Consider the following 24,189-nt stretch of genomic DNA (forward strand, 5'->3'; position numbering starts at 1 on the left):
ATGTTCAGCCAGTTGGGATATCAAGCTCTTCCACTGGGGGACTTTGACCATTTCCAGCAATCCAGCATTGGATTCTATGGATCTCAGAAGAGCTTATTTTCCTTTGGGCATGTGCAAGACCCATGGGGCCAGATCCCGCATACGAAAGGTGAGTACAGGACAGGGGAGCAAGGTTTCCTTCTCTGCTGGCCCAAGCATCACCATTCACCTTGGTGGTTATAGCCCCTGCAAACACTGGCCTCTCTCACACCAGCCTTACGCAGGGTGCAGCTCCACGGCTGCCCTGGCGTTACTCCTGGCTTGTGCTGGGCAGAGCAGAATAAGGCCCTATGGATGTGTTATTTGGGGATTCAGGGGTTGGAAGAGTCCAAGATGGAGGCAGGCTGGAGGAGTCCAGGCTGGGGATCATCTCCTGTGGCCTTCCGTGAATGCTGTTAGGTGTATGGACATTCACTGATCATGAGCAAGAGACCCCAGGACAAATACTGTACTGTGTTGTGCTGGTGTCAATCTGGAGTCGCTGCACTGACTTCAGTGGGTTGAGGCTGGTGTAACAGAGCAGAATGAGGTTGAGGCAGCCCCTTCTGTCTCTGGGGCAGCTTGCAGCTTATGGCGTTCCCCTCAAGGGCAATGCTGCTGAAGGACACCGGGGCACAGATTTGTGACTACAGTCGTTGGGTGGATCCATGAGTTGCCTACGAGATCCCAGCATTGCTTTCTGTGGTTTGCTGCAGGTGTGCCTTGAAACAAGGGAAAGGCCATGGGCCTGAGACCAAGCTATGGGTGATGCTGAGGGATCGGGGGAGCTGCTGCTCTCTCCAAATTCATTCCCTGCCCCTCTCTTTCTCTCCTACAGGTTCCTCCCAGGGCTGGCTGTCATGGATTTGCCATGGGATTGTAACGTCTTTGGCCTTCCTGATGATGGTCATCACCTTCCCCATCTCCTCATGGTTTGTCTTGAAAGTAAGTGGGAAATAATGCCTGGTCCTTACTCCTAAATACAGATGGTGGTGGGAGGGGGAGAGTTTGGGGAAAGGCAACGATGCCCTTTTCGCTGCTTGGAATGTCCTTAAGTAGCTGCATGGTCAATGCATTGTGTACTGCTGCAGCCTCTCTAGTGGGCACCTATGGCATAAAAGCCAACTGACGGGAGAGGCAGCATTATCTTCACCTTAGGCCATTCCCTTTGCGCTGCCAGTGAGACCCAGCTCTCCAGACTAGAGCCAACCCACCTGCTAGTCCATAGCGAGTGTAACATCAGTAGTTCCTGTAGCGCAAAGGCTGCCACTGGTGCAATGGTCCAGGTGTGAGTGCAAGAGGCTCTCCTGGGGGACTGGAAGGGCGGAGTGTCTTATTTTCTACTATTAAAATTTGTGTAAATGTATATTCAGGGTAAATGCAGCTGAAGGTTACTGGAAAGTTGCCAGTGCAGCCTGTGGCATCTCAAAGTTGGGGATCCCCTGATCATAGAATCATAGAATATCAGGGTTGGACGGGACCTCAGGAGGTCATCTAGTCCAACCCCCTGCTCAAAGCAGGACCAATCCCCAACTAAATCATCCCAGCCAGGGCTTTGTCAAGCCTGACCTTGAAAACTTCTAAGGAAGGAGACTCCACCACCTCCCTAGGTAACCCATTCCAGTGTTTCACCACCCTCCTCGTGAAAAAGTTTTTCCTAATGTCCAACCTAAACCTCCCCCACTGCAACTTGAGACCATTACTCCTTGTTCTGTCATCTGCTACCACTGAGAACAGTCTAGATCCATCCTCTTTGGAACCCCCTTTCAGATAGTTGAAAGCAGCTATCAAATCCCCCCTCATTCTTCTCTTCTGCAGACTAAACAATCCCAGTTCCCTCAGCCTCTCCTCATAAGTCATGTGCTACAGCCCCATGAGAGGTGCCATGTACCCTTGACTCCTGTTGACTCCAGTGGGAGTTGGAGGAGCGCAGCTTGCCTGTAGCGTGCATCATCTGGCCATGGGATTCTGCTCAGCTTACTGAGTATTGAGTTTACAACCAAACATCTGGGGTCACCTGCCAGAGAAGGGTATACCTCGCAGGTGGAGTCAAATGACTTACAGAGATCTCAGTAGTTTTTCATTTTATCCCAGTTGATATGAATATAATGAATCATGCCCAGATGCAGCAGAGCCCATGGTTGTCCTTGGGGACTGATCCCACAAGCTCCACACCAGAAGCACAAACCCTTACTGTTGGTGCAAAAGGATGAGCTCCATAGCTGTGTGGGGCTCTTATGTTTGCCAAGCCAACCACTAGAGGGAGCACTGTGCATTAAGCCCAGGCATTGTAGAGACAGAAAAAAGAACTTTTTTTTAAAGTGCCCAGTGTGTATTTTTCCTCCTGTCTATTTGGTTTAAATGTTTCCTTTCCAGATAGTCCCTGCTTACGAGCGAATGATTGTATTCTGCTTGGGCCGGATCCGAGCCCCCCAGGCTCCAGGCATGGTCCTGCTGTTGCCGTTCATAGATCACTGGCAACGAGTAGACTTGAGGACAAGAGCCTTTAACGTGCCACCGGGTAAGGTGAGCTACATCCATTTCTACGATTCTATGCGATTTGCTATGCGATGTGGCAGCTTCTCTGATGAGTCTGGTCATCCATTGCAACCCTCTTGAAGAGATCAGGGTAGAGACCTTTGCAAACCTTCCTAATGAAAGCCACATGCTGAATCTTGCATGCTTTGGGCTTTCATTCCAGTTGCAAAACTGTAGTACAGATTCACAAACCTTTTAGATGAACTGAGGCCAAATATCATGAGATCGCAGGCTAGGGTTTTCCTTCCGCACAGCCTGCCATGGGGTATGCTGAGCCAAGATTTTCAAAATTAACCAGTGGTTCTGGGTGCCTGAATTTGTGGGTGTCCAAGGTAAGTGACACCTGCTTTTCCAAAAGTGCTGAGCATCCACCTGTGAAAATCAGGTCCTTTTCAGGTATCTCCAGGTAGGCACCCACAATCACTACTCTTGTAGAATTTGGCTGTGGTTTAGACCAGCCCAACCTTGGGCGGGCGGGGGTGGGGGTTTGAGCCATGGATAAAAGACAAATGTAGACAGATGTCTCATTGACAAAAAATATTAGCTGCAAATCTGTGAGATCTGAAATTGAGATGATGTTGTTAATGTAACCCTTCTGCCACGTGGAACCAGCAGCAACCAGGGCCGGGTTCAATATCTAGGGTTTCCTTTCCATCGATGCAACACAGAACTGGCTTGAGCTCCCATCCCGTAACCTGGGAAAATTACACACCACCCTGGGCGCACCTGAGAGGCAATACTTCCCCACTCACAAGCACAGAGCTTGAGTGTCAATGAAAGGAGGGAAGTCACCCAACATTAATTAGGGAAAATGGCACAAGCGGGATTCATAATCATAAAACTGTGAGCAGGACACCCACCCCAGTGTGCGTGGGGCATTGCCTTCCGCCTCATGTTCTTGAGTTCTACAACCAAAAGTTCGTTTTCTGTGCCCCTCTCTGCTCCCTCACCATACCCCACTCACAGTGGCTGTCCTTGTTCAGAGAAGACCCAGAGTTCAGAGGTGCATCTGTGTGAGTTCAGTTCCCACCTGGGGAAGAAAGCACCATGTTTGCTCCACCATCTGAGCACTTGCTTTGGCTGGCCACCCCACCAGCCATGGTTCCTCTCCACTGGCTGTCCCACCAGTCGCTTGTTCTGCTCACTGCCTCACCAGCCACTTGTTCACCAGCCAACTATCAGTCACCTTCTGTTACCACCTGCTTCTCTGCTGTGACCTCTGCACATCAGTCTCTTAGTAATTTTCAGCTCTGTGCTGAACACAGTCCCCCCATAACTGATTTCAGCTCTGATTGAGCCTTTAAAATAACAAAGAGGCTCCTAATGAAGCCTGTTTAGCTCTTTCTTTTAACAGTACAGAAGAACAGGTTAAACCACTCTGGGGAGGACTCTTGGGGAGGGTTCACACCTCCTGGCTACAACACCTGTCCCCACTCCTCTTACTGTCACAGGGCTCTGGCATTTGAGCCCTGGCTTAACAAGGTCTGTTCAGCTGAGGGTGACCCCCTCATTTGGGACAGGTTAAGCACAGTTCTGCTCCCCTTTATTCATACAATAATGACAATATTGGTAACAGCATTTCACTACCCCTGCATTCAGTACTAAAATGATTTGTAACCCAACACCAGCCAAAGTTGATTACTTTGAGCAACACACCACTCTATCTGCTGGATATCTAAGCAAAGTAGGAGCAAATTGTATTTACATGAACACACCTAAAGTCTCTCCCGCTCCCAGCTAGCTGTCAGGGAAGAATTCATTTAGACCCTGCTTACATCAATAATAATAATCATGTTCTTTATGACAGTGCCTAAGGGCCAGCCAAGAATGGGGCCCCATTGTACAAGAACAGGACAATCACAGAGTACTAGATGGCCCCTGCATCTGCAATCTTACAATGTAGATAGACAAGACAGACACAGGGTGAGGGAGGGGGTAGAACTTGCCCCCCTCATTGGTGCTGGGTGATCCTGTGACGGCGTAGAGTCTGGACAAGCACCTTAAAGTTGATTCAGATACTCACCCAAAGCAGCAAAATTCATCCAGAAGGCTCACACTGACAGGTTGCCTGGTGAAATCTTGAGCACTTCCAGTGTCTGCTTGGGGTGGAAACTACACAAAAGGAGCCCTTAGCACAGTCTCTTGGTTGCGCTGGCATCTGGTTCCAGAAGGACCAAGAAGTGCCATCAGTAGGGCCCTACCAAATTCACGGTCCATTCTGGTCAATTTCACAGTCATAGGATTTTAAAAATCATAAATTTCATGATTTCAGTTATTTAAATCTGAAATTTCTCGGTGTTGTAATTGTTGGGGTCCTGACCCAAAAAGGAGTTCTGGGTGCTGGGTGTGGGGGGCGGGGGAGAGGTCAGAAGATTATTGTAGGGGGGCTTGCAGTACTGCTACCCTTACTTCTATGCTACTGCTGGCGATGGTGCTGCCTTCAGAGCTGGGCAGCTGGAGAGTGGTGGCTGCTGGCTGGAAGCCCAGCTCTGAAGGCAGAGCTGTCGCCAGCAGCAGCGCAGAAGTAAGGATGGCCTGGTATGGTATTGCCACCCTTACTTCTGTGCTGCTGCCTGCAGAGCTGGTCCCTCAGTCAACAGCGGCCATTCTCCAGCTGCCCAGCTCTGCAGGCAGCAGCACAGAAGTAAGGAGGGCATGGTATGGTATTGCCATCCTTACTTCTGTGCTTCTGCTCACGGGGCACTGCCTTCAGAGCTGGGCACCTGCCCAACAGCTGCAGCTCTCCATCCGCCCAGCTCTGAAGGCAGTGCAGAAGTAAGGGTGGTAATACTGGGACCCCCCCTAAAATAACCTTGTAACCCCCCTGCAACTCCATTTTGTGTCAGGACTCGCAATTTAAGAAACGCTGGCCTCCCCTTGAAATCTGTGAAATATAGGATAAAAGCACACAAAAGATCAGACTTCACGGCGGGAGACCAGATTTCATGGTCCGTGATGCGTCTTTCATGGCTGTGAATTTTGTAGGGCCCTAGCCATGATGCATGAAATGAAGGAGAAGGAGTTAACTTGTTTGGGTTTTTGTAACTCTATAAATAAGGTTTGATTTGAGATTTGTGGAGGAAGGTTTGTGGGGTTTTTGTGGGATTTTCCTACGTTTTGTTTTGCCTGTTTAAATGAATCAGGGATGTCTCACTGGTCAGGAATCAGAGTTTGGGGGATAGCAGTCCAGATCTTCCAAGGTATGTGGGCACCTAACTTCCATTGAATCAATAGCTTGGAGGATCTGGGCCCTTCTTGCTAAAGCTTCTGTGCACAGCCGACCACCAAGGATGGAGCCATGATTTCCATGGGGGCTGATATCCAGTTCCGGGTGTGGGATCCTGTGCTGTCTGTCATGATGGTGAAGGATCTGAATGCAGCCACCCGAATGATGGCCCAAAATGCCATGAACAAGACCCTGCTGAAGAAGAACCTGAGGGAGATCCAGACGGAGAAGCTGCGGATTGGGGACCAGCTCCTGGTGAGAGTTTGCTTATGACCTTGGGCCTTGCTCCTGCACTGTGACATGGGCAATGCAGCACCCCATTGCAGTCTGTGCCTCACCAGCTGCAGGAAACCTTTCATGTGAAACAAGGACCTGGATCCCTAATTCTCTAGCTATGTAACACATGGAAATAATGACCAAGGAGGGAAACTATAGCTGCTTCACCCTGAATCTGCCCCCAAGAGACTATGTGGACTCTCAAGGTTTCACTGTGTCTCAGAGCCAGAGGTGTGTTGGAGTGTGCAGGAGGATAGGGTGGAGATGCAGCCCCTATGGGGCAGTCTGGGGTCCTTACACCTGCACAGGGGAGAGGCAGGCAGAATGCCTCAGGGGGAACCAAGCGAGGGGCTTCCAGGTGTAAGGGGGATAAGGCAGATACACAGAAGACAACCTCAGGACTACAAGGAGGGAATGGAGCATGCTCTGGGGGCCTCTCTATTTCCATGCAGCCTGCTCAGCCAGAGCTCAGAGTGGAAGGGGTCCTTTCCATGCTCCATTATAGTCTGTTGCTTTGCACTTACCCAGATCTGACTGGGATGTTTTTGGTTTTTGCTTTGCCAATTGTCTTTTAGCTTGAAATCAACGACATGACCAAGTCCTGGGGCCTGGAAGTGGATCGGGTTGAGCTGATTTTAGAGGCAGTGCTACAACCCTCCCAAGAGAGTCTGTCTGGACCTCTGACCATGACACCCCCGATCCTTGGGTTTGAAGGGCTACATAACACCATTCAGCAGCTGGCTACTCACTTCTTTAGCAACAGCGTGGCAGTGGCAGCAGCAGCTAGTCCTGAGACAGGTAACCAGCCTGGCTACGCCTTCCTCACCCACGCCTGCTACGTGCTCTGCTTTTATCCTCCGGGGGACAAAACAAGAAGTCTTTGCTTGGCTTTTAAACAGCCAGGATGTCTATAGGCATCAATGGATGAATCTGTCTCTCAGATCCCGAGTGGGACAGACCATGTCTCTGGTGACAAAGTTTTGCCAGAAGTGACCATAGAGCAGCAGCTGAGAGTCGTGGCAACCTCCCATTGTGAGAGGAGGGAGATAATTGGTATCTTGGATGCTGGTGTGCAGTGAGTGTTGCCAAATCTCTCTTTCATGGTCACCAGGACAGGAAGAAGAGATTAAATAAGGACTGTATATTTAGGTACTTCTCAGACCCTTGCCCTAGTATATGGGCACCTCACAATCTATTGTATTTAGCCGCACAGCCCCCATGAGAGGTAGGGCAGTGCTATTATCTCCAGTATATAGAGGCACAGACAGGTTAAGGGACTTGCCCAAACTCACACAGGAACTAGTGGCAAAGCAGGGGATTGAAGCTGGGTCTTCTTAGTCCCAGACTAGTACCCTAACCACTGGATCATCCTAACTCTCAGAACAGGACTCACAATACCTCTTTTCTCTGTTTTTATGTTGTAGTGGGTTAATATAATACCCAGATATGATGCGGGTTCGTGTGCTATACATGTGGCTGATAGAGGTTGGATGGACAGGAAGGACTAGGGGACTCCTTTCTGACCGCTCATCAGAGCTTTACTGGACAGTGGCTTGTGGTTCCCTGCCACTCCTGCGCTGACAGCTAACTTCATCTCAATCAGCCTGGCGCCCCCAAACCCATCTTGACACCTTTGTCCCCAGCAGACAGCGTGGTGACAGTGAATGAGGGAGAACAACCAGCTCCTACCATCACCACCACCAGTAGCAGCAGCAGCAGGAGGAAACCTAGCCCTGAGGAGTTGCTGTCAGCTCTGGAGCTGTTCTTGTCTGAGTTCTTGGTTGGCTCAGTCAGAGCTTCCTACCAGCTCAACATCATACTTCCGAGTGGTGCGCGGAGAACCTACTTCATAGATCTCACTGCAGGTCACTGCCATTTATTCTCCCTGTGTTTGGGAGGCACTTTGGTGGGTGAGGACTTTGAGCTGTGTTGTGTGTGGGTGCAGGCATGTGCATGGTCTTTATACCCCACACACAGAGCTGAACTCATTAGTAGAGTTGGTTGGAAAATGTGGAGTGGGGGGAATTCCATGGAAAAATTCAACTTTTCAGTGAATAATTGAAATATTTTGGTTCTGAAATCGTGCTACTTGGGAGTTGTAGTTTGGCAGGGAGGTGATATCACCAACCCCAGTCCCCTCTCTTACACAGGCTCCTGGTAGGATTCGTTCTCTACTAAGGCGTGTAGCATCGCATGGGTCAGCCAGAACTCACAACCAGAACAGCCTGGATATAATCAAGGAAGCTCCCTGCTCTGCTGTCTAAACAGAAACAGGACGCTGAGCAGGACATGGGACTAGAAGGAATCCAGGTTGCAAGGGGTGGTGATATCTCTCTCTCCTAGGCTCCAGAAGATGAACCTGACCAGGCTCAGAGACTGTGTCAGGGGCCTGGGCACTGGCAGTCCAGCTCAGTGGTTACAACTGGGCTGAGGGGGCAAAAGGTCAGAGCCCGAGTCAGGAGCCAGGAAGGGGACATGGGCTGGAGCACAAACCATCACAGCTGCGGGCCCAGCATTGAGCAGCCAGCGACCTGCTGCTGAGCTTAAAAACAGGCCCACTAACTCTCTTCAGGCACCCCTAGCAGAACCCATCAATCAGCCTGGAGAGTACTCAAGCCCAGTAGGAGGTGCCTGGTTCTGACACCTTGCTGTGAGGACTTTTAGCTGAGGAGTTGTGAGCCAGGGTCTGAGGTGAGAGCTTATTAAAGGAAGCAAATTTACTCTGTTTAGCTTGTTTTTTGGCTTGCACTTGTTCAGATCCTTTATGGGGAACATTTTGACACCAAATGGGGAATATAAGGTAGGGCTAACCTGCAGTGTCACATCCAGCCACAAAAGGGTGCACAGGGATGGCACATAGCTTTACATTTCCCATGATACCACACTGTTCCATGACCATGCCTTGCATGGCCATGGTGCATCATGGGAGATGAAGTCCAGGCTGGCTGGCACAGGAAGAATAGGCTCATGAAGCGCCCGAACTACAACTCCTATCAGGCACTGCGGCAGCATTTCCAAATAGAAGTATTTTGGTTTTGCAGCTGAAAATGTTCCAGTTTTTCGGCATTTGGTGGTTCAACAAAAAGTCAGTTCTCTGTGGAGAGCAAAAACCCAATATTCCTTCAAAAAAACCATTTAGATGGAAAATTTTACAAACAGAAATATGTCTCCTGCCCATCTGCATAATGAGCAATTACTGTGGTGTGGGATTGCTGGTTGTTGTCCACCTCTAGCCCAAGGTGGCAGGAAGACACTCCCCTCCAATGGCAGCTTGGCCTAAAGCACATTGTCTGGGTGATCTCCACTTCCTAGCTGATGGGCAGCCACGTTGCTCAGTAACCCACCATCATCCTAGACATTAACTGGCACCTTTATTGGTGCCCTCAGCAGAGAGGGCGTGGAGGAGGATATCCCTTCCCATCTGGGATGCTGCTGGAGCACTGTAGGGAGAAGCTTGCCCTGCTGCTGGAGGGAGGGGATTGTCTCCTTTCACCAGTGCTAAATTCACTTCATTAAACAAAACAACCACAAAGGGCCTCTGACTTCCCCAAGGTGTTAGATGTGAAACCCTGGTACTGATCCCCCCTTTCTCTCTCCCTCCCATATATCCATGCCCTACAGGCAGTGGGCGAATTGGCCATGGGGACCCTGAGTGCAACCCTGATGTGATTCTGGAGATGATGGAAAATGACCTGCAGGCTTTCTTCTCAGGTGAACTTCACCCTCTGAGTGCCTACATGAGCGGGAGGTTGCGTGTCAAGGGTGACCTGAGCGTTGCCCTGAAACTAGAGGAGCTCTTCAAGGCAATGAAACAACGTAGATAAAGAGAGAATGTGTGTGTGCATGCGCACATGCATGTGTGCGTGTGTGAGAAGGCAGGAGAATTGAAGAATCTGGCAGGAGAACCATCTAATTGTGAAGGGAGTGAGGACTCAAGCTTTTCTATTCTCTGTTTCATGCACTGGGGATATTGATCATTGCACAGAGGAGAAAGAAGACAAATCCCCTCTGTGACGGGATCCCTCGGGTGCAGCCTAGGACTGTGGGACCGCTGTGCCCCCTTAACTCTCCAGCCTGGTCTGTCTCTCACAATGCTTTGCTAATGACAAGCAGCAAACCCCTCCAGGCGCTGTGATCACTCAGCACAACCACATGTGGAGCCCCACACCCAGCTAAATTGCATGAATGCTCCCAGAGCCACTCATGAATTGCAGAGAAAGGCACCAGCCAAATCCCCCCAGCTCCCAGCACTGTACCTCAGGAATATACCATCTTGCACTGCTGAAGACAAGCTGTGCAAGTTTATTAATTGGTTTGCCACTTCATCAATGGAAAGTGGATATACACCAGCCTTTGCAAACCTGAGCAGATTTACCAAACACTTCAAGCAAATTCACTGGTAAAGATAAACAGTAAAAGAAGTTTATTGACTAAAAAAGATATATTTTAAGGGGTAAGCAAAAAGTCAGAGTTAGTTACCAAAAGAAAAGAAAATATAAGCACACAGCCTAAACTCTCAATCCTATTAGACTGGGAAACATCTAGATTAAGCAGTTTTTCTCACCCCACTGGATATTGCAGTTCATAGTACACAGGTTTCACCCTTGAAACCTGGGCTAGTCTCCTCTGTTGGCGTCTTCAGTCTTCTCCTTACTGCTTGCGGCATAGGTGGGGGAAAAAGAAAAGGCCAAGCATGTGGCTGTGTTCTGTTTTATGCCCTTAGTCCATATGCTTGGAGAACACAAGTCCAGGCATGTCTGGTGGGCATTGCTGAGTCACCACTTGGCAAGGTTAAGCAATTCCACTGGTATGGCCTTATACAGGTGAGTCATTGCATTGTAGCTCCTTTGCTGGACAATGGTGGTTGATGGTTGTTCAACACTTACCTGGGCATTGGTTATCCCCCTAGTTATTGTCTCTGGAGAGCTAGTATCTGGGTGCTTCCCAAACCCACAGCATATTTTAGTGACAACCATACAACACAATTCTCATAACTTCATATGCACCAATTATATATATATATATTGAGATGGAACAGTGGGTTTCAGCAGATCTTAACTTTTCCCATGCTACCTTACATGGCATGCTTTATATGCAATATCACAATTATATACAAAATGATTAATATGTGGGTTACAGGGCGCTCCCCTGGGCTGTAGAGTGTCACACCCTCCAAACACGAGTGCCCTGGGGGAGTGCAGAATGATAGTGCGAGAGGCCACACTGAGAACCCAGCAATGCTAAACCCAGGGTTGTGAATTCAACCCTTGAGGGGGCCATTTAGGGATCTGGGGCAAAAATTGGGAATTGGTCCTGCTTTGAGCAGGGGGTTGGACTAGATGACCTCCTGAGGTCACTTCCAATCCTGAGATTCTATGATTCTATGAAAATCCGCTTGGCACAAAGCTCTGATGGTGGGGGTTGGGTACCAATGGGTCAGGTCTAAGCAAACTTCCGAAGGGAAGTGGTGAATTCTGCAGGTCTCAGTACCATCAGAACAAGCCTGGAAGCCTTCCTGAAAGATGTGGCTTAGCCAAGCACAAATTGTTGGGATCAGCACAGGCGTACCTAGGTGAATTCTCTGGCCTGTGCTATGCAGGAGGTCTAATGGTCTCTTCTGGGCTTACAATCTATGACTCATCTCAAGAAGAGGAAAAACATCAGGTGAAAGGCTTGATGCACAGCTGGGTTTCAACCCACGCTTTTGTTTTTGTGGGTGCACAGAACCTCCCACCCCCACCCCGCCAATTGGAATTTGTGTTACTCCCTAATTGAAGTCCACAGGAGTTTCATGTTGTCATAACCATACAGCTAAGGGTAGCTTAGAATTCCTCCTTACCTGTAAGGGGTTAAGAAGCTCAAATAACCTTGTTGGCACCTGACCAAAAAGACCAATGGGGAAAGACGATACTTTCAAATCTTGGGCCAGGGGGAAGGCTTTGTTTTGTGTGTTTTCTTGGGCAGCAGAGAAGCATGAGGTCAGAAAATTCCTTCTCCTATAAACCATCCTAAATGTCTCTCATGTTACAAAAATTGTAAGTAAAAGCGAGGCAAGGCGTGTTCGATTATCTTTTGTTTTGCTTGTGAATTTTTCCTTTGCTGGAGGGAAGTTTTTTCCTGTTTTTTGTAACTTTGAAACTAAGCCTAGAGGAAGTTCTGCTGTGTTTTTGAATCTTTTGTTACCCTGTAAAGTTATTTTCCATCCTGATTTTACAGAGGTAAGTTTTACCTTTTTTTAAAATAAAATCCTTCTTTTAAGAACCTGACTGATTTCTCTATTGTCCTAAGACCCAGGGGTTTGGGTCTATGATCACTTTGTAACTAATTGGTTAGGATATTATTCTCTAGCCTCCCTAGGAAAGGGGGTGTAAGGGATCAGGGGGATATTTTGGGGGAATAGGAACTCCAAGTGGTCCTTTCCCTGATTCTTTGTTAAATCACTTGGTGATAGCAGCATACCCTCCAAGGGCAAAGAATTTGTGCCTTGGCGAAGTTTTAACCTAAGCTGGTAGAAATAAGCTTAGGGGAGTCTTTCATGTGTGTCCCTACATCTGTACCCTAGAGTTCAGAGTGGGGAGGGAATCCTGACACATTTCCCCTGAATGGGGACATTTGGGCAACTAAACCCTTAAAATCCCATCCATCTTGCTGGGCATCTTGCCCTGTCGGGTGAATCTCATTGAGTGGCATTGTGTTCCTGTCAACAAAAAATAAACCACTCTCTTCCAGCAGGAGAGGTAGAATTGCAGTGCTCCAGCACTGCAGCTAGTCATCTAATGACTTGATTTGTTGGTGCAAAGGGATGTTTAGGTCTTGTCCACATGGAACATTACTGCAGGGCATGGCAAGGTGTGACTCTACAGCACATTAGCTTGCCACAGTGCAGCATCCCTGTGTGGACACTGCTACAGCACATTAAAAGTCCCAAAATGTGTGTAGATTCACACCCTGGTTTGCCATGTAGTAACTTCCACATAGACAAGCCCTGTTCTCTGTTGATTTTTGCACCCACGATTTGCAAGTGAAAAATTGTGCCTGTGAAAACAAAGGCATTTCTCAAACTTTGGGCCACAGAATTTATAGAGGAGGGATGAGAGAAGGAGTTTTCGGGAATGTCCTAGACTAAGGATCCCTAGAAGTTCTTGAACTTCCATGCACAAGTGGTTAGAATTCAGTGGTTGGTCTAATTTGTGCTTCAAAGTGATTTGCATACTTTTGATTAGCTATATATGTGGGTGTGTATATGTACATATCTTTATTTTGTAAGTTCCTCTGTATTTATTCTTGATCTACAATAAACATGTTACATGTAACTAGCTATCTGACTGTAGTGGTCTGATCATTTGTATACATTAAGAGGATAAAGCACTGGGCTGGGACTCAGGAGATCTGGGTTTTACTTCTGGCTCTGCCACTGACTTGCAGGTGTCCTTGGGCAAATCACTTTGCCTCTCTGCCCCAGTTTTCCCATCTGTAAAATAGGGATAGTGATATTGCCCTCCTTTGTGAAGTGCTTTGAGATCTATGGGTGAAATGCGCTACATGAGAGCTAGGGATTGCTAATGAACACTTTTTGTGGTATCTGTAGCTACGTAACTTTGGTGTACTGCAGCTTTAAATTTCTCTAGCTCTGCTGTCTGCCAGGATGCATTGCAGAGCTCATGCAGCATGCTGAAAGGGGGGGATCCCCACTCTCTCTCTGCACACTTTCTAAGGGAACAATTGTTTGTTTTTTGTTGTTTCCTGTGATCTAAAATAAATGTTCAGCTTGAAAATATGGAGACTACAAAGATCTGCCAGGTACATCTTGTGAGGTGCTGATCCCTGCCTCTGCATGTGCTTTGAGATTGTAGGGTCTAGGATGATGGGGCCCAGCGTGGTTGACCTCTGGGCACTTATACAGTAGAAATGTTTATTAATAATTAATGTGCTGTACACCAAGGATAGATGAGTCCATTTTCCTGGCACCAAATCCTTTTAAAAGATACAGGAAGATGAGGACTTGCCCTACCATGCAACTCTGAGACATCCTCAAGAGCAAGCTAGGCCTGCAGCAGAACTCTCAGCTGGCAGCTGACACAGCTATAAGCCCCCTGGTTCCATACCAGTGTCACAGCCAGGGGTGAGGTGAAAGCGACAAAGGAAACACACTCACCACTCCTATAGAGCATGTCTTGCTCTAGTCTATGGTGTGAGTATATCCTGGGCAGGGCTGGCAGGTTCCCTAGCCAGGAACCTGATTGTTGCCTTAAGCACCAATCTTTGAGCAGCACAAAACCATCAGGGGCAAACTCTATAATCCTTAGTCAAGCAAAGTGCCCAGTGCCTTGATTAGGAATTTTGCTATATAAGGAAGGTGCACTTTGGCCCACAACAATTAATTACACGGCTGCAATAAACAAGGAGCTGTTTACTGGTGATTTCGGGCCTGGTCTCCTATAATCCCTTCTGCTGGCCCCGCTCTCTGTAAATAACCATCTTGTCCTGAAACAAGCTTTAGATTTCTTTTAAATAGCAGGCTGGTCCCCCACTGTGGCTGAAAGCAAAACTGCAATAGAGTAAGGAATTTATTCCCCGCCCGCCCCTTGGGCCAAGATATGCCAGTGTTAATCAGGAGTAACCCACAAATGTCGACAGAGCTGGTGTGATAACATTGGTGTAACAGATCAGGAATCTGGCCCAGTGAGACAAAAGACCTAGCTTTGCTCCTGAGCCATGTGCTAAGGGGAGGGGAGGATTTCATTGGCACCCATGGCAGCATTAGGCACCCAGCACAGCTGTTATTGTGTGGTGAATCCCCTGCATGTTACACTGTGATTGAACCCATCAGTGGGTGGGCCTCAGCGCCTGCCCCTTGTCACACATCTTCAGTGTCCCTGCTAGCAGCCATGAAATGATGATGGATGTTTGCATCTTAGGTGATCTCTTGTATGGTGCTTATGAGTCACAGGAGATGAAGCAGAAACAGAAGGGGTCCAAAGATGCCACAGAAATAAACAGTGTCCTGAAAGACACATCAGCCCCTTTGTATCATTCCAACTGCACACAGGGCTTTAGCTTGTTCTATCCCACCTCCTTCAAGCCCCTCCCACCCCGCCCCACCTGCAGAGAAGACATGTTGGGGTGTGACTGGAACACTGCTGCCGTCTGACCATCTGGTGCAGTGGCCCCTTGGGGGCTTCTGCAGGGGGGTGCTGCAATCAGGTGTAGTGGAATCAGTCCGCATTAGCAGCTGTCCCTGCCCACTCACAGCCATGCAAGGAGTGAGTGCTGCAGGCAGCTTGCCCAGCAGCACCTCCCCTGTCTGCCAATGGGGGCCTGGAGCAGAAGTGGGGCAGTGAATTAGGCCCCTTAACTGTAAGTTACAGTCTTTTCTGAAAAAGAAAAGGAGTACTTGTGGCACCTTAGAGACTAACCAATTTATTTGAGCATAAGCTTTCGTGAGCTACAGCTCACTTCATCGGAAGTGAGCTGTAGCTCACGAAAGCTCATGCTCAAATAAATTGGTTAGTCTCTAAGGTGCCACAAGTACTCCTTTTCTTTTTGCGAATACAGACTAACACGACTGTTACTCTGAAACCAATCTTTTCTGAGAGGCTCAACCGCAAATGCTGATCTATGCACCCTGGAGCTTGGGAAGCTCAGGCCTTGATCCAGACCCAGCATGCATGGCCTCAGGCACATTATTTCCCTGAGAGGGCCAGGTGTTCTCAGAATTTCTCTCCTGCCCTGGCAAGATAAATAATGTGTCAAAGCAGCAAATGATCACCAGAGGGCAGGGCAGGAGGCGGCTGCATAGGGAAAGGGACTCACTACAGGCCAGAAACAGGAAGAGAGGTTATTTTCTCTTCTCAGAAATCGAAACTTACCAGCCAGAACCTGCTGAAGCAATTACTCAGCAGAGGAGTGTCCAGATCCCACAGATACAGTTCTGATAGAGGCAGGGCCTCATGGACTATGGCTCTCTTGTCCCAGGGGACCCCAGGCAGCCTGCAGACACAGGTGAGCTTATTGCGATGGCCGGATCTTCTTCCTGAGGGACTGGCTCGGGTGTTTAGTGATTGAGGCATTCTGATACATGCAAAAGGAAAATGAGGAGCAGCAAGATGTGTAGAAGCCCAGGAGATGCCTGAGGATCTCCCACCTCCCCATGGCAGGTGGTGCTGTGTCCAGCGCACATGGGAGATTAGCATGATGACAGTGACCATGCAGCAGGGGAAGTGGCTGGGCAAAGGGGGAATAGGGCATCAAAGGGGGAACGGGAAGTGAGAGACAACTGGCAGTGGGGAGGGTCTCACAGCTCGGTGGAATCTCCTGCTTGCCACTGAGGATGGCTGCCAGTTACCTAGCTCCACCTGGGACTTTTATGGGCTGCTTCTTCAGCATGCTCTTCTGGAGAGGCAGGGTGGCCCAGTGGTTTGAGTGCTAGCCTGTGTATCAGGAGACTTGAGTTCTATTCCGGGTCTCTATTCCTGGGGTTTCTCACAGGTTCCCCATGTGACCTTGGCAAGTCACTCAGGCCCAGATCCTCAAACGTAGGAAGGTGCCTAACTCCCATTGATTCTAGGGGGAGTTCAGAGCCTATTTGAGGATCTGTGCCACAGTTTTCCATCTGTAGAATGGGCATAACTGATCCCCACCTCACCATTGTAAGTGTGAGTGCCTCAATGGTTGTGAGGAATTGTGATAACAGGAGTGCAATAAGTACCTTAGAGAGATGGAACAAGGCTGAGTAGATGCATCTACAATGGGGGAGGGAGCTTCAGCCCAGAGTCACTAAGCAGTACTCCCTCTTAGCCCTGCCAGAAGAGAGACAGCTTGGGAGGGCAGGGGGTGAGAGAGAAGGGGGGGAGAGACAGATGTAGGGGTGAGAGGGGTTTCTTGTGATGATACCCAGCTGAGAAAGTGAAAGGTGCTTTTCCTCTGTTTCCTCCATGCCATGACCCCTATGCTGAGGCTGGGATGGGGGTGGCATGGGGTCACACCCCTAATAGCATGCGACTTGCTCTGTGTCACCAGAGCAGCAATGGGAAAGCACTCTTAATGGGGTTCAGGACCTGGCCCATCAAGTTGCCTGCATACAGTATGTGTTGCCTCCCTTGCTGGGCTGCAGAACAGAGCTGTACAGCATTAGTAACCCTGGGCCTCAATCTCTCTCCTTTCCAAAGGCAATGGAGGAAGAATTCCAGTTCCTGCTCTGCCAGGGATGCCGGAAAGAACCCAGAAATCCTAAGCTCCTGTCCTGCCTTCACACCCTGTGCTCCAACTGCCTGGAAGAGAACAAGCCTGTTGGCCAGTGCCCCGTCTGCCATGCTCCCATCCCACAAGCCAGTGGGATCCCAGACCAGGACAACCTGCTCTTCGCCAATCTGCAGGCCAAGCTGAGCACCTACCAGAAGATCGTCAAAGGCAGTGACCTGGTCTGTGACAACTGTGGGCAAGAGGGAGAGTTCTGGTGCTCTGACTGTGAGGAGTTCCTTTGTGTCAAGTGCTTTGAGACCCATCAGAGGTATCTAAAGCGAGAGAGCCATGAGGCCAAGGCAGTGAGGGATCTCAAGGTGGGATCTGCCAGGGAGTTCCTTGGTGGTTCCAGGAAGCTCAGTAACTTGTCCTGTCCCAATCCAACCCATGCGAACCAGATGCTGAGGTAATGTTCACAACCTGATCTGTTTTCCATGCAGTTGCACCCAGAGTCTCTTTCCAGGTCCAGCTTTCTTTTTCACATGTGGGCAAACCACCAAAACAGTTCCTCAGCCCAGCCTGGGCTCCAGCTCCCAGCCCCATGCCTCGTTCAGTCCTTCCTGCTTCAGGGCCTGTTGCAGGATTCTTCTGTCCGCTCTTAGCTGAACACCATCTCTCAGGGCTCTTGCCCCGGAGGCTCCCGTTCCCCAGCAGGTTCCCACTGCCTCCCCTCCAGGGAACTCGCTCTGCTACTACTCCCCCTTCCCTCCTGACAGCCTGGCTCTTCACAGCCCCAGCTGCTCCCCTGCCCTCTTAGCTGGCCAAGCTGGGAGTACCTGTTCTAGCACAGGGGCACTGGATCTGCATCATTTAAAGGGGCCCACCACCCTGTGGCAGGCGCTGTTGTGTGATAAATCATATTGGGCCAGCTGGCATCAATGGGCCTCATCTCTTTAACTGCAGTGATTTACCCCAGCTGTGATCTGGCCCATTTTCTTTAGCAGGCAGATGCAGATTGGCAAAGAGGAAGCTGGAGGGAGGAATGAGAATGTCAGCGCAGAGCTGTTCAGTCATAGGAGGGAGAGGTGGCTGGGAATCAGGCAGGCTCTGTCCTAGTCAAGGATATTGCTGGAGGAGTGTATTGTGGGAAGAGAAGGGTTGCTCTGCCTGGGGAATGATCTGAACTCCCCAGCAGGGAGCAGTATAAGGAGGGAAGAAATGAAGGCCTATAACTGAACAGTTAATTGAAACCCAGCACAGCCAGACATCCCAAGTCACTCACTGCCGGGTGTAATGGCTCTACTCTTCGATATCGTTGGCCACTTTCCCATACTCCCCTTAGGCAAAGGAGGACTGGCTATGGGAAGGGTGTGATAAGGCCACCAGCAGAATGGGGTAAGAGTCCTCTAAATGACTGTTCTGAATTGTATTTTCATCAATAGCATCTACTGCAGAGAGTGCCAAAAACCGATCTGCTGCATCTGTGCTCTGCTGGACAGCCGGCACATGGGCAAGCACTGTGATATCAAGGTGGAAATCCAGCAGAGGCAGCAGGAGTTGGGGAGCATGAGTGAAGAGCTGAAGAAGAAGGAGGAAATCTTCCAAGATGCCTATAGTAACCTGAAGAGCAAAGCTGACCACCTGGACCAAGTGACGACTGAAACCCAGGAGCTGATCCGAAAGAGAGTCAAGCAGATGGTTCAGCTAATCGGAGAGAAGGAGCAGGAGCTGCTGGAGATGGCAGAGAGGCAGCACCACCTGGGGAACAAGGAGCTGGAGGGGAAGCTGCAGCAGACAGAAGCCGTGCTCAAAAGGATGGGGGCCAGTGAGCAGCTAGTGGAGAAGATGCATCTCTACGCGTCAGACCAGGAGGTGATGGACCTGCACCCCTTCATCAAGGGGTCACTGGAGGAGCTCAGGAAGCTGCAGCCCCTGGCTGTGGGAGTCAGTGTCCAGGCTGGAGGCTTCGCCAAGTGTAAAGCCAGACTCCAGGCTCTGTTTGAAAGAGTGACGGGGGACAGAGGTAAGACGCTTTCACAAACTTGACTTGATCCTGCTTTGAGCAGGGGGTTGGACTAGATGACCTCCTGAGGTCCCTTCCAACCCTGATATTCTATGATTCTATGACACGTCTCTGAGGTGGTGGTTGTAGACATGGTACCATCATTATCTCTGGCTGCCGCCAGCATGGAATGGAGTGGGGCTGGTGAACCTTTCACTTGTGACTGCATAATGGAGCTTTTGATTGCTCTTTTAGTGTTGCAAGTTGGGTCAGTCTGAAGAGTGAGGATGGAGAATATTGCCTCAGGGGTGGTGTGTGTACAGGTGAGACAAAATAGAAGATGAGCATCAATTCTAGAGCCTGTCTGGGAAATGCCCTGGCCTGTGTTATGCAGGTGACCAGACTAGATGGTCATCATGGTCTCTTCTGGCCTATGAATTAGTAATCACTAGGGCTGGCAATTAATCACAGTTAACTCACATGATTAATGCAGAAAAAATTAATTGTGATTTAAAAAAATTAATCTTGATTAATTGCACTGTTAAACAGTAGAATACCAATTTAAATTTATTGAATATTTTTGCATGTTTTTCTACATTTTCAAATATATTCATTTCTTTTACAATACAGAATACAGTGTACGGTGCTCACTTTATATTATTTTTATTACAAATATTTTCACTGTAAAAATGATAAAAGAAATAGTATTTTTTCAGCTCACCTCATATAAGTACTGTAATGCAATATCTTTATCGTGAAGTGTAATTTACAAATGTAGATTTTTCTTTTGTTACATAACTGCACTCAAAAGCAAAACAATGTAAAACTTTAGAGCCTACAAGTCCACTCAGTCCTAATTCTTGTTCAGCAAATCGCTAAGACAAACAAGTTTGTTTACATTTATGAGAGATACTGCTGCCTGCTTCTGATTTACAATGTCACCTGAAAATGAGAACAGGCGTTCGCATGGCACTTTTGTAGCCGGTGTTGCAAGGTATTTACGTTCCAAATATGCTAAACATTCATATGCCCCTTCATGCTTCGGTCACCATTCCAGAGGACATGCTTCCATTCTGATGATGCTTGTGAAAAAAAATGAGTTAATTAAATTTGTGACTGAACTCCTTGGGGGAGAATTATATGTCTCCTATTCCGTTTTACCCCCATTCTGCCATATATTTCATGTTATAGCAATCTCGGATGATGACCCAGCACATGTTCGTTTTAAGAATACTTTCACTGCACATTTGACAAAATGCAAAGAAGGTACCAATGTGAGATTTCTAAAAATAGCTATAGCACTCGACCCAAGGTTTAAGAATCTGAAGGGCCATCTAAAATCGGAGAGGGATGAGGTGTGGAGCATGCTTTTGGGGGGAGGGATAGCTCAGTGGTTTGAACATTGGCCTGCTAAACCCAGGGTTGTGAGTTCAATCCCTGAGGGGCCCATTTAGGGATCTGGGGCAAAAATTGGGGATTGGTTCTGCTTTGAGCAGGGGGTTGGACTAGATGACCTCCTGAGGTCCCTTCCAACCCTGAGATTCTATGATTCTGTAAGTCTTAAAAGAACAACACTCAGATGTGGAACCTACAGAACCCAAAATACCAAAAAAGAAAAATCAGCCTTCTGCTGGTGGCATCTGACTTAGATGATGAAAATGAACATGCATTGTTCCACTCTGATTTGGATCATTATTGAGCAGAACCCATTATCAGCATGGACGCATGGCCTCTGGAATGGTGTTGAAGCATGAAGAGACATATGAATCTTTAGCACACCTGGCACGTAAATATGTTACAATACCAGCTACAACAGTGCCATGCGAACGCCTGTTCTCACTTTCAGGTGACATTGTAAACAAGAAGCGGGCAGCATTATCTCCTGCAAATTGTAACCTAACTTGTTTGTCTGAGTGGACTTGTAGGCTGTAAAGTTTTATTTTTGAATGCAGTTATTTTTGTGTACATAATTCTACACTTGTAAGTTCAACTTTCATGATAAAGAGATTGCACTACAGTACTTGTAATGGGGGAATTGCAAAATACTATTTCTTTTGTTTTTTTACAGTGCAAATATTTGTAATAAAAATAAATATAAAGTGAGCACTATACACTTTGTATTCTGTGTTGTAATTGAAATCAATATATTTGAAAATGTAGAAAACATCCAAAATACTTAAATAAATGGTATTCTATTATTGTTTAACTGCGCAATTAATCACGATTAATTTTTTTAATCATGCGGTTAATCACAATTAACTTTTTTAATCGCTTGACAACTCTAGTGATCACCCACAGTTTCCACACACCATCAACGTTATCTAACTTATCTCATGGTCATTCACTAGAGTAGGCTGACTGGTAAAAGAAAGGATTTGCCAATATTTTCTTTAACCCAAACGTCAAGCTGCGTTCACTGGCTGGTGAGGGCACATTATCTGTGAGCATCTGAAAAATAACTGGGTGTTTGACGGCCCTGAACTTCCACTCTAATGAATTGCTATCTGAAAAACAGTGCTGGAAAGAGGGAAGTTCCTTACTTGGTATACTCAGTTATCCAATCAGGGAGTGAAAAGGCTTAGGTGACAAATCATACGGCAAGAATCATGAACGGTGACTAGTCAAAGTGAAACAGTGGTGCACAATCTGTGATCTGAAATGTGTTTGTCCAGACTCTTTGGTGAGTATTGATGAATAGCAAAGACACTGCTGGTTTTGTAATGACTTGCTAAGCAAAAATAAGGGCTAAGGCCAGAATTTCCAGGCATGAGAGCTCTCCTTTGGCTGCATTGAATGTGATACCAGTTTTCAAGACATCAGTCTGGCTGTATAAGGGCTTCTGAAAATACACACTGAGCACTGCCCATTAGGGTTGGGTCTTGGCCTCCCTCCAGGGGAGTGTGTGTAAGCCACTGGTAGGTGGGTGTGACAAAGCCTCTATTTATGTCCAGTGCACAGGAGATATGTCTGTTACAGCTGCAGTTAGTGAACTTATGCTTTTAGCTCTGGTGGTTCCTGGTTCAATCCCAGTTTGTTTGTCAAGATAACAGCAGTCACAAGTGCTCAAAAAGGGGCAGTCTGGTCAGGAAGTGGTAGCCACCTGGGGGATGGGCAGCAGCAGGGATGCTACTGGACATAGCCATCTCACCATATGATGACAGAGTGTACTGGGGGGGAGAGACCCACCCGCTTTGTTGGGCAGGAAGGGAGGCAGATAGGGATGAAACATAGGTAGGCAGACAGCACAGTGGGGGACCCTGGTGTAAAGGAACAACTGGGCTTGATTACATGCACTGTCATGTATCACGCTCCGCATGGGAGCCATGCACTGCTGTCTCGACCCCCATGAGCAGCAGCATCAACAATTAGACACTGGCCTCGGAGTCTGAAAGAAGCAGCATAGCCATGCAGCAGATGGCACTAGTTCTGAGGCAGACATGCAGCATCACTGCAACAAATGTGGCATGTGTGATGGTTCATTGTGGGCTAGCTGGTCGGGGGCACAGGGGCTCAATGTCCACGCCCAGGATGCGGCTTTGCTGTAGGGCATGCTTTGAGACACCACGATGGGCATTGGGAGATTGGGCACTGCTGGCATAGCCTGCAACTCTGTTCATCCTTCCTCTTGGGGGTCCGGGGCACAGAGCTGGGGGCAGGCATTTCAAGGAGGTCCTCAGAAGACCTCTGCTGTTACCATCTGGAAGGAGACTCCCCCAGATGGCTGGGGTTTCCAGGTAGGAATCTCCACCCCATCTACTCTCCTCCCCCGTCCACAGTGCTACCACCTGTGCAAGCAGGCGCCCATGAAACCTACAATCCGCTCTATTGAATTGGTCACTGGTCCCATGGAGCAGGTGGCCCTTCAGCTCCTGATTCACCCTCCTATGTCCCCCTCCCACAGGTACCTCTGCTCCCCAACGGGCCCCCCCGTCGGAGGACGAGAGCACTGTGACGCTCAGCCTTGAGCCTCTGCATCCTCCAGAGGCTTCCGACCAGCAGAGACACCTCCCTGCCAATGACAATGAAGGGTTGCTCTCCCATGAGGAGCCCACGTGTCCCCCCAGCTCCCAGGCTGAGCCCCACCTATGTGAGGATGGAGGAGGAGATGTCTGTCCAGCTAACCAAGGTGATGGCTACTGACCACTCCACTAGCCCAGGTGCAAAGGAAGGGGGAGGAGGAGACCACCTCCAGGCAGCTCACAAGTGCTGAGGTGGAAATCCCGAGTGTCTGTGGGGGGATATGGGGCCCTCTGGCCTCAGATCATGGGGATTTAGTGGCCTGGCCCAGGGCCAGTGTGAGCCAAGCAGGCAGCAGCATCCTGAAAGGACAGAAAAGCACAAACAGGCACCTGCTGTCTATGTTGCGTGGGATCACATCCATCTCCCGCTCCCTCCACACCCTCACCTCGGCTTTGATTCCCTTTCTGCAGGATACCACTAGCTGGTGGCAAGCCATGCAGCAGCCTCCTTCAGCCCCTCCCGGCTCAGGGAGCCCACCCCTCCCTGAGACCATGGGCTTATTCGTGCCATCACTGCCCTCGGACCTGCTGGACCTGTTCCTTCCTGACACCCCAGAGGGCAATGTCTCCCTGCTTCCAGCAGCACCCATTGTCCATTGCTCCAGCAGCCACTCCATCTTCCCTCCTCCCCAGGCATCTACCTCCTCCACCAAACTACCTGTGCAACCCCAGCCTGTTTGCTCCTGCAAACAGGCAGGAGAGAGGGCTGGGACAGGAGAGGGGGCCTGGACAGGAACCGGCACATCGATGGATCATGGCAGAGGCTAGTGACACAAGCGCGGATGCCAGGGCCTGACTGCAGCAGTTTCCAAAAAGAAGAAGTATTAATGTTCCTCTTGCTAGTCCTCTCGATTTCCTGGTGCTTTGATAATTGCCAGAGTTGGAAGCTGCATGTTTTCTTTCCCTTTATGTCCCTGAAAAGCGTGTGT

General features: G+C 48.8%; 2 protein-coding genes across 2 annotated transcripts in view; both read left to right on the forward strand.

Annotated features, from left to right (window-relative positions):
* Positions 1-15,987, forward strand: STOML1 (stomatin like 1). The gene is made up of 8 exons (XM_048867607.2): positions 1-148; positions 857-963; positions 2,395-2,544; positions 5,834-6,037; positions 6,634-6,868; positions 7,705-7,923; positions 9,680-12,276; positions 15,914-15,987. Exons 1-7 carry the CDS (start codon positions 1-3, stop codon positions 9,880-9,882), a joined length of 1,266 nt encoding a protein of 421 aa, XP_048723564.2. The 3' UTR covers positions 9,883-12,276; positions 15,914-15,987.
* LOC125644128 (protein PML) overlaps positions 15,874-24,189 on the forward strand; it is a 24,603-nt gene continuing 16,287 nt past the window's right edge. Inside the window, exons 1-4 of the mRNA XM_048867589.2 lie at positions 15,874-16,060; positions 17,227-17,705; positions 18,682-19,262; positions 23,143-23,367. Of these exons, the coding sequence (XP_048723546.2) occupies positions 16,016-16,060; positions 17,227-17,705; positions 18,682-19,262; positions 23,143-23,367 (1,330 nt within the window). The 5' untranslated portion in view covers positions 15,874-16,015. The remainder of the gene's footprint in view (positions 16,061-17,226; positions 17,706-18,681; positions 19,263-23,142; positions 23,368-24,189) is intronic.

This window comes from Caretta caretta, chromosome 10 (genome assembly GCF_965140235.1).
Source record: "Caretta caretta isolate rCarCar2 chromosome 10, rCarCar1.hap1, whole genome shotgun sequence".
Taxonomy (NCBI): domain Eukaryota; kingdom Metazoa; phylum Chordata; order Testudines; family Cheloniidae; genus Caretta; species Caretta caretta.

Coding starts and splice junctions, on each gene's coding strand:
- STOML1 (XM_048867607.2), top strand. CDS start 1: ATGTTCAGCCAGTTGGGATATCAAGCTCTTCCACTGGGGGACTTTGAC. Junction 149..856: donor CCAGATCCCGCATACGAAAG/GTGAGTACAGGA, acceptor TCTCTCCTACAG/GTTCCTCCCAGGGCTGGCTG. Junction 2,545..5,833: donor TTAACGTGCCACCGGGTAAG/GTGAGCTACATC, acceptor TTCTGTGCACAG/CCGACCACCAAGGATGGAGC.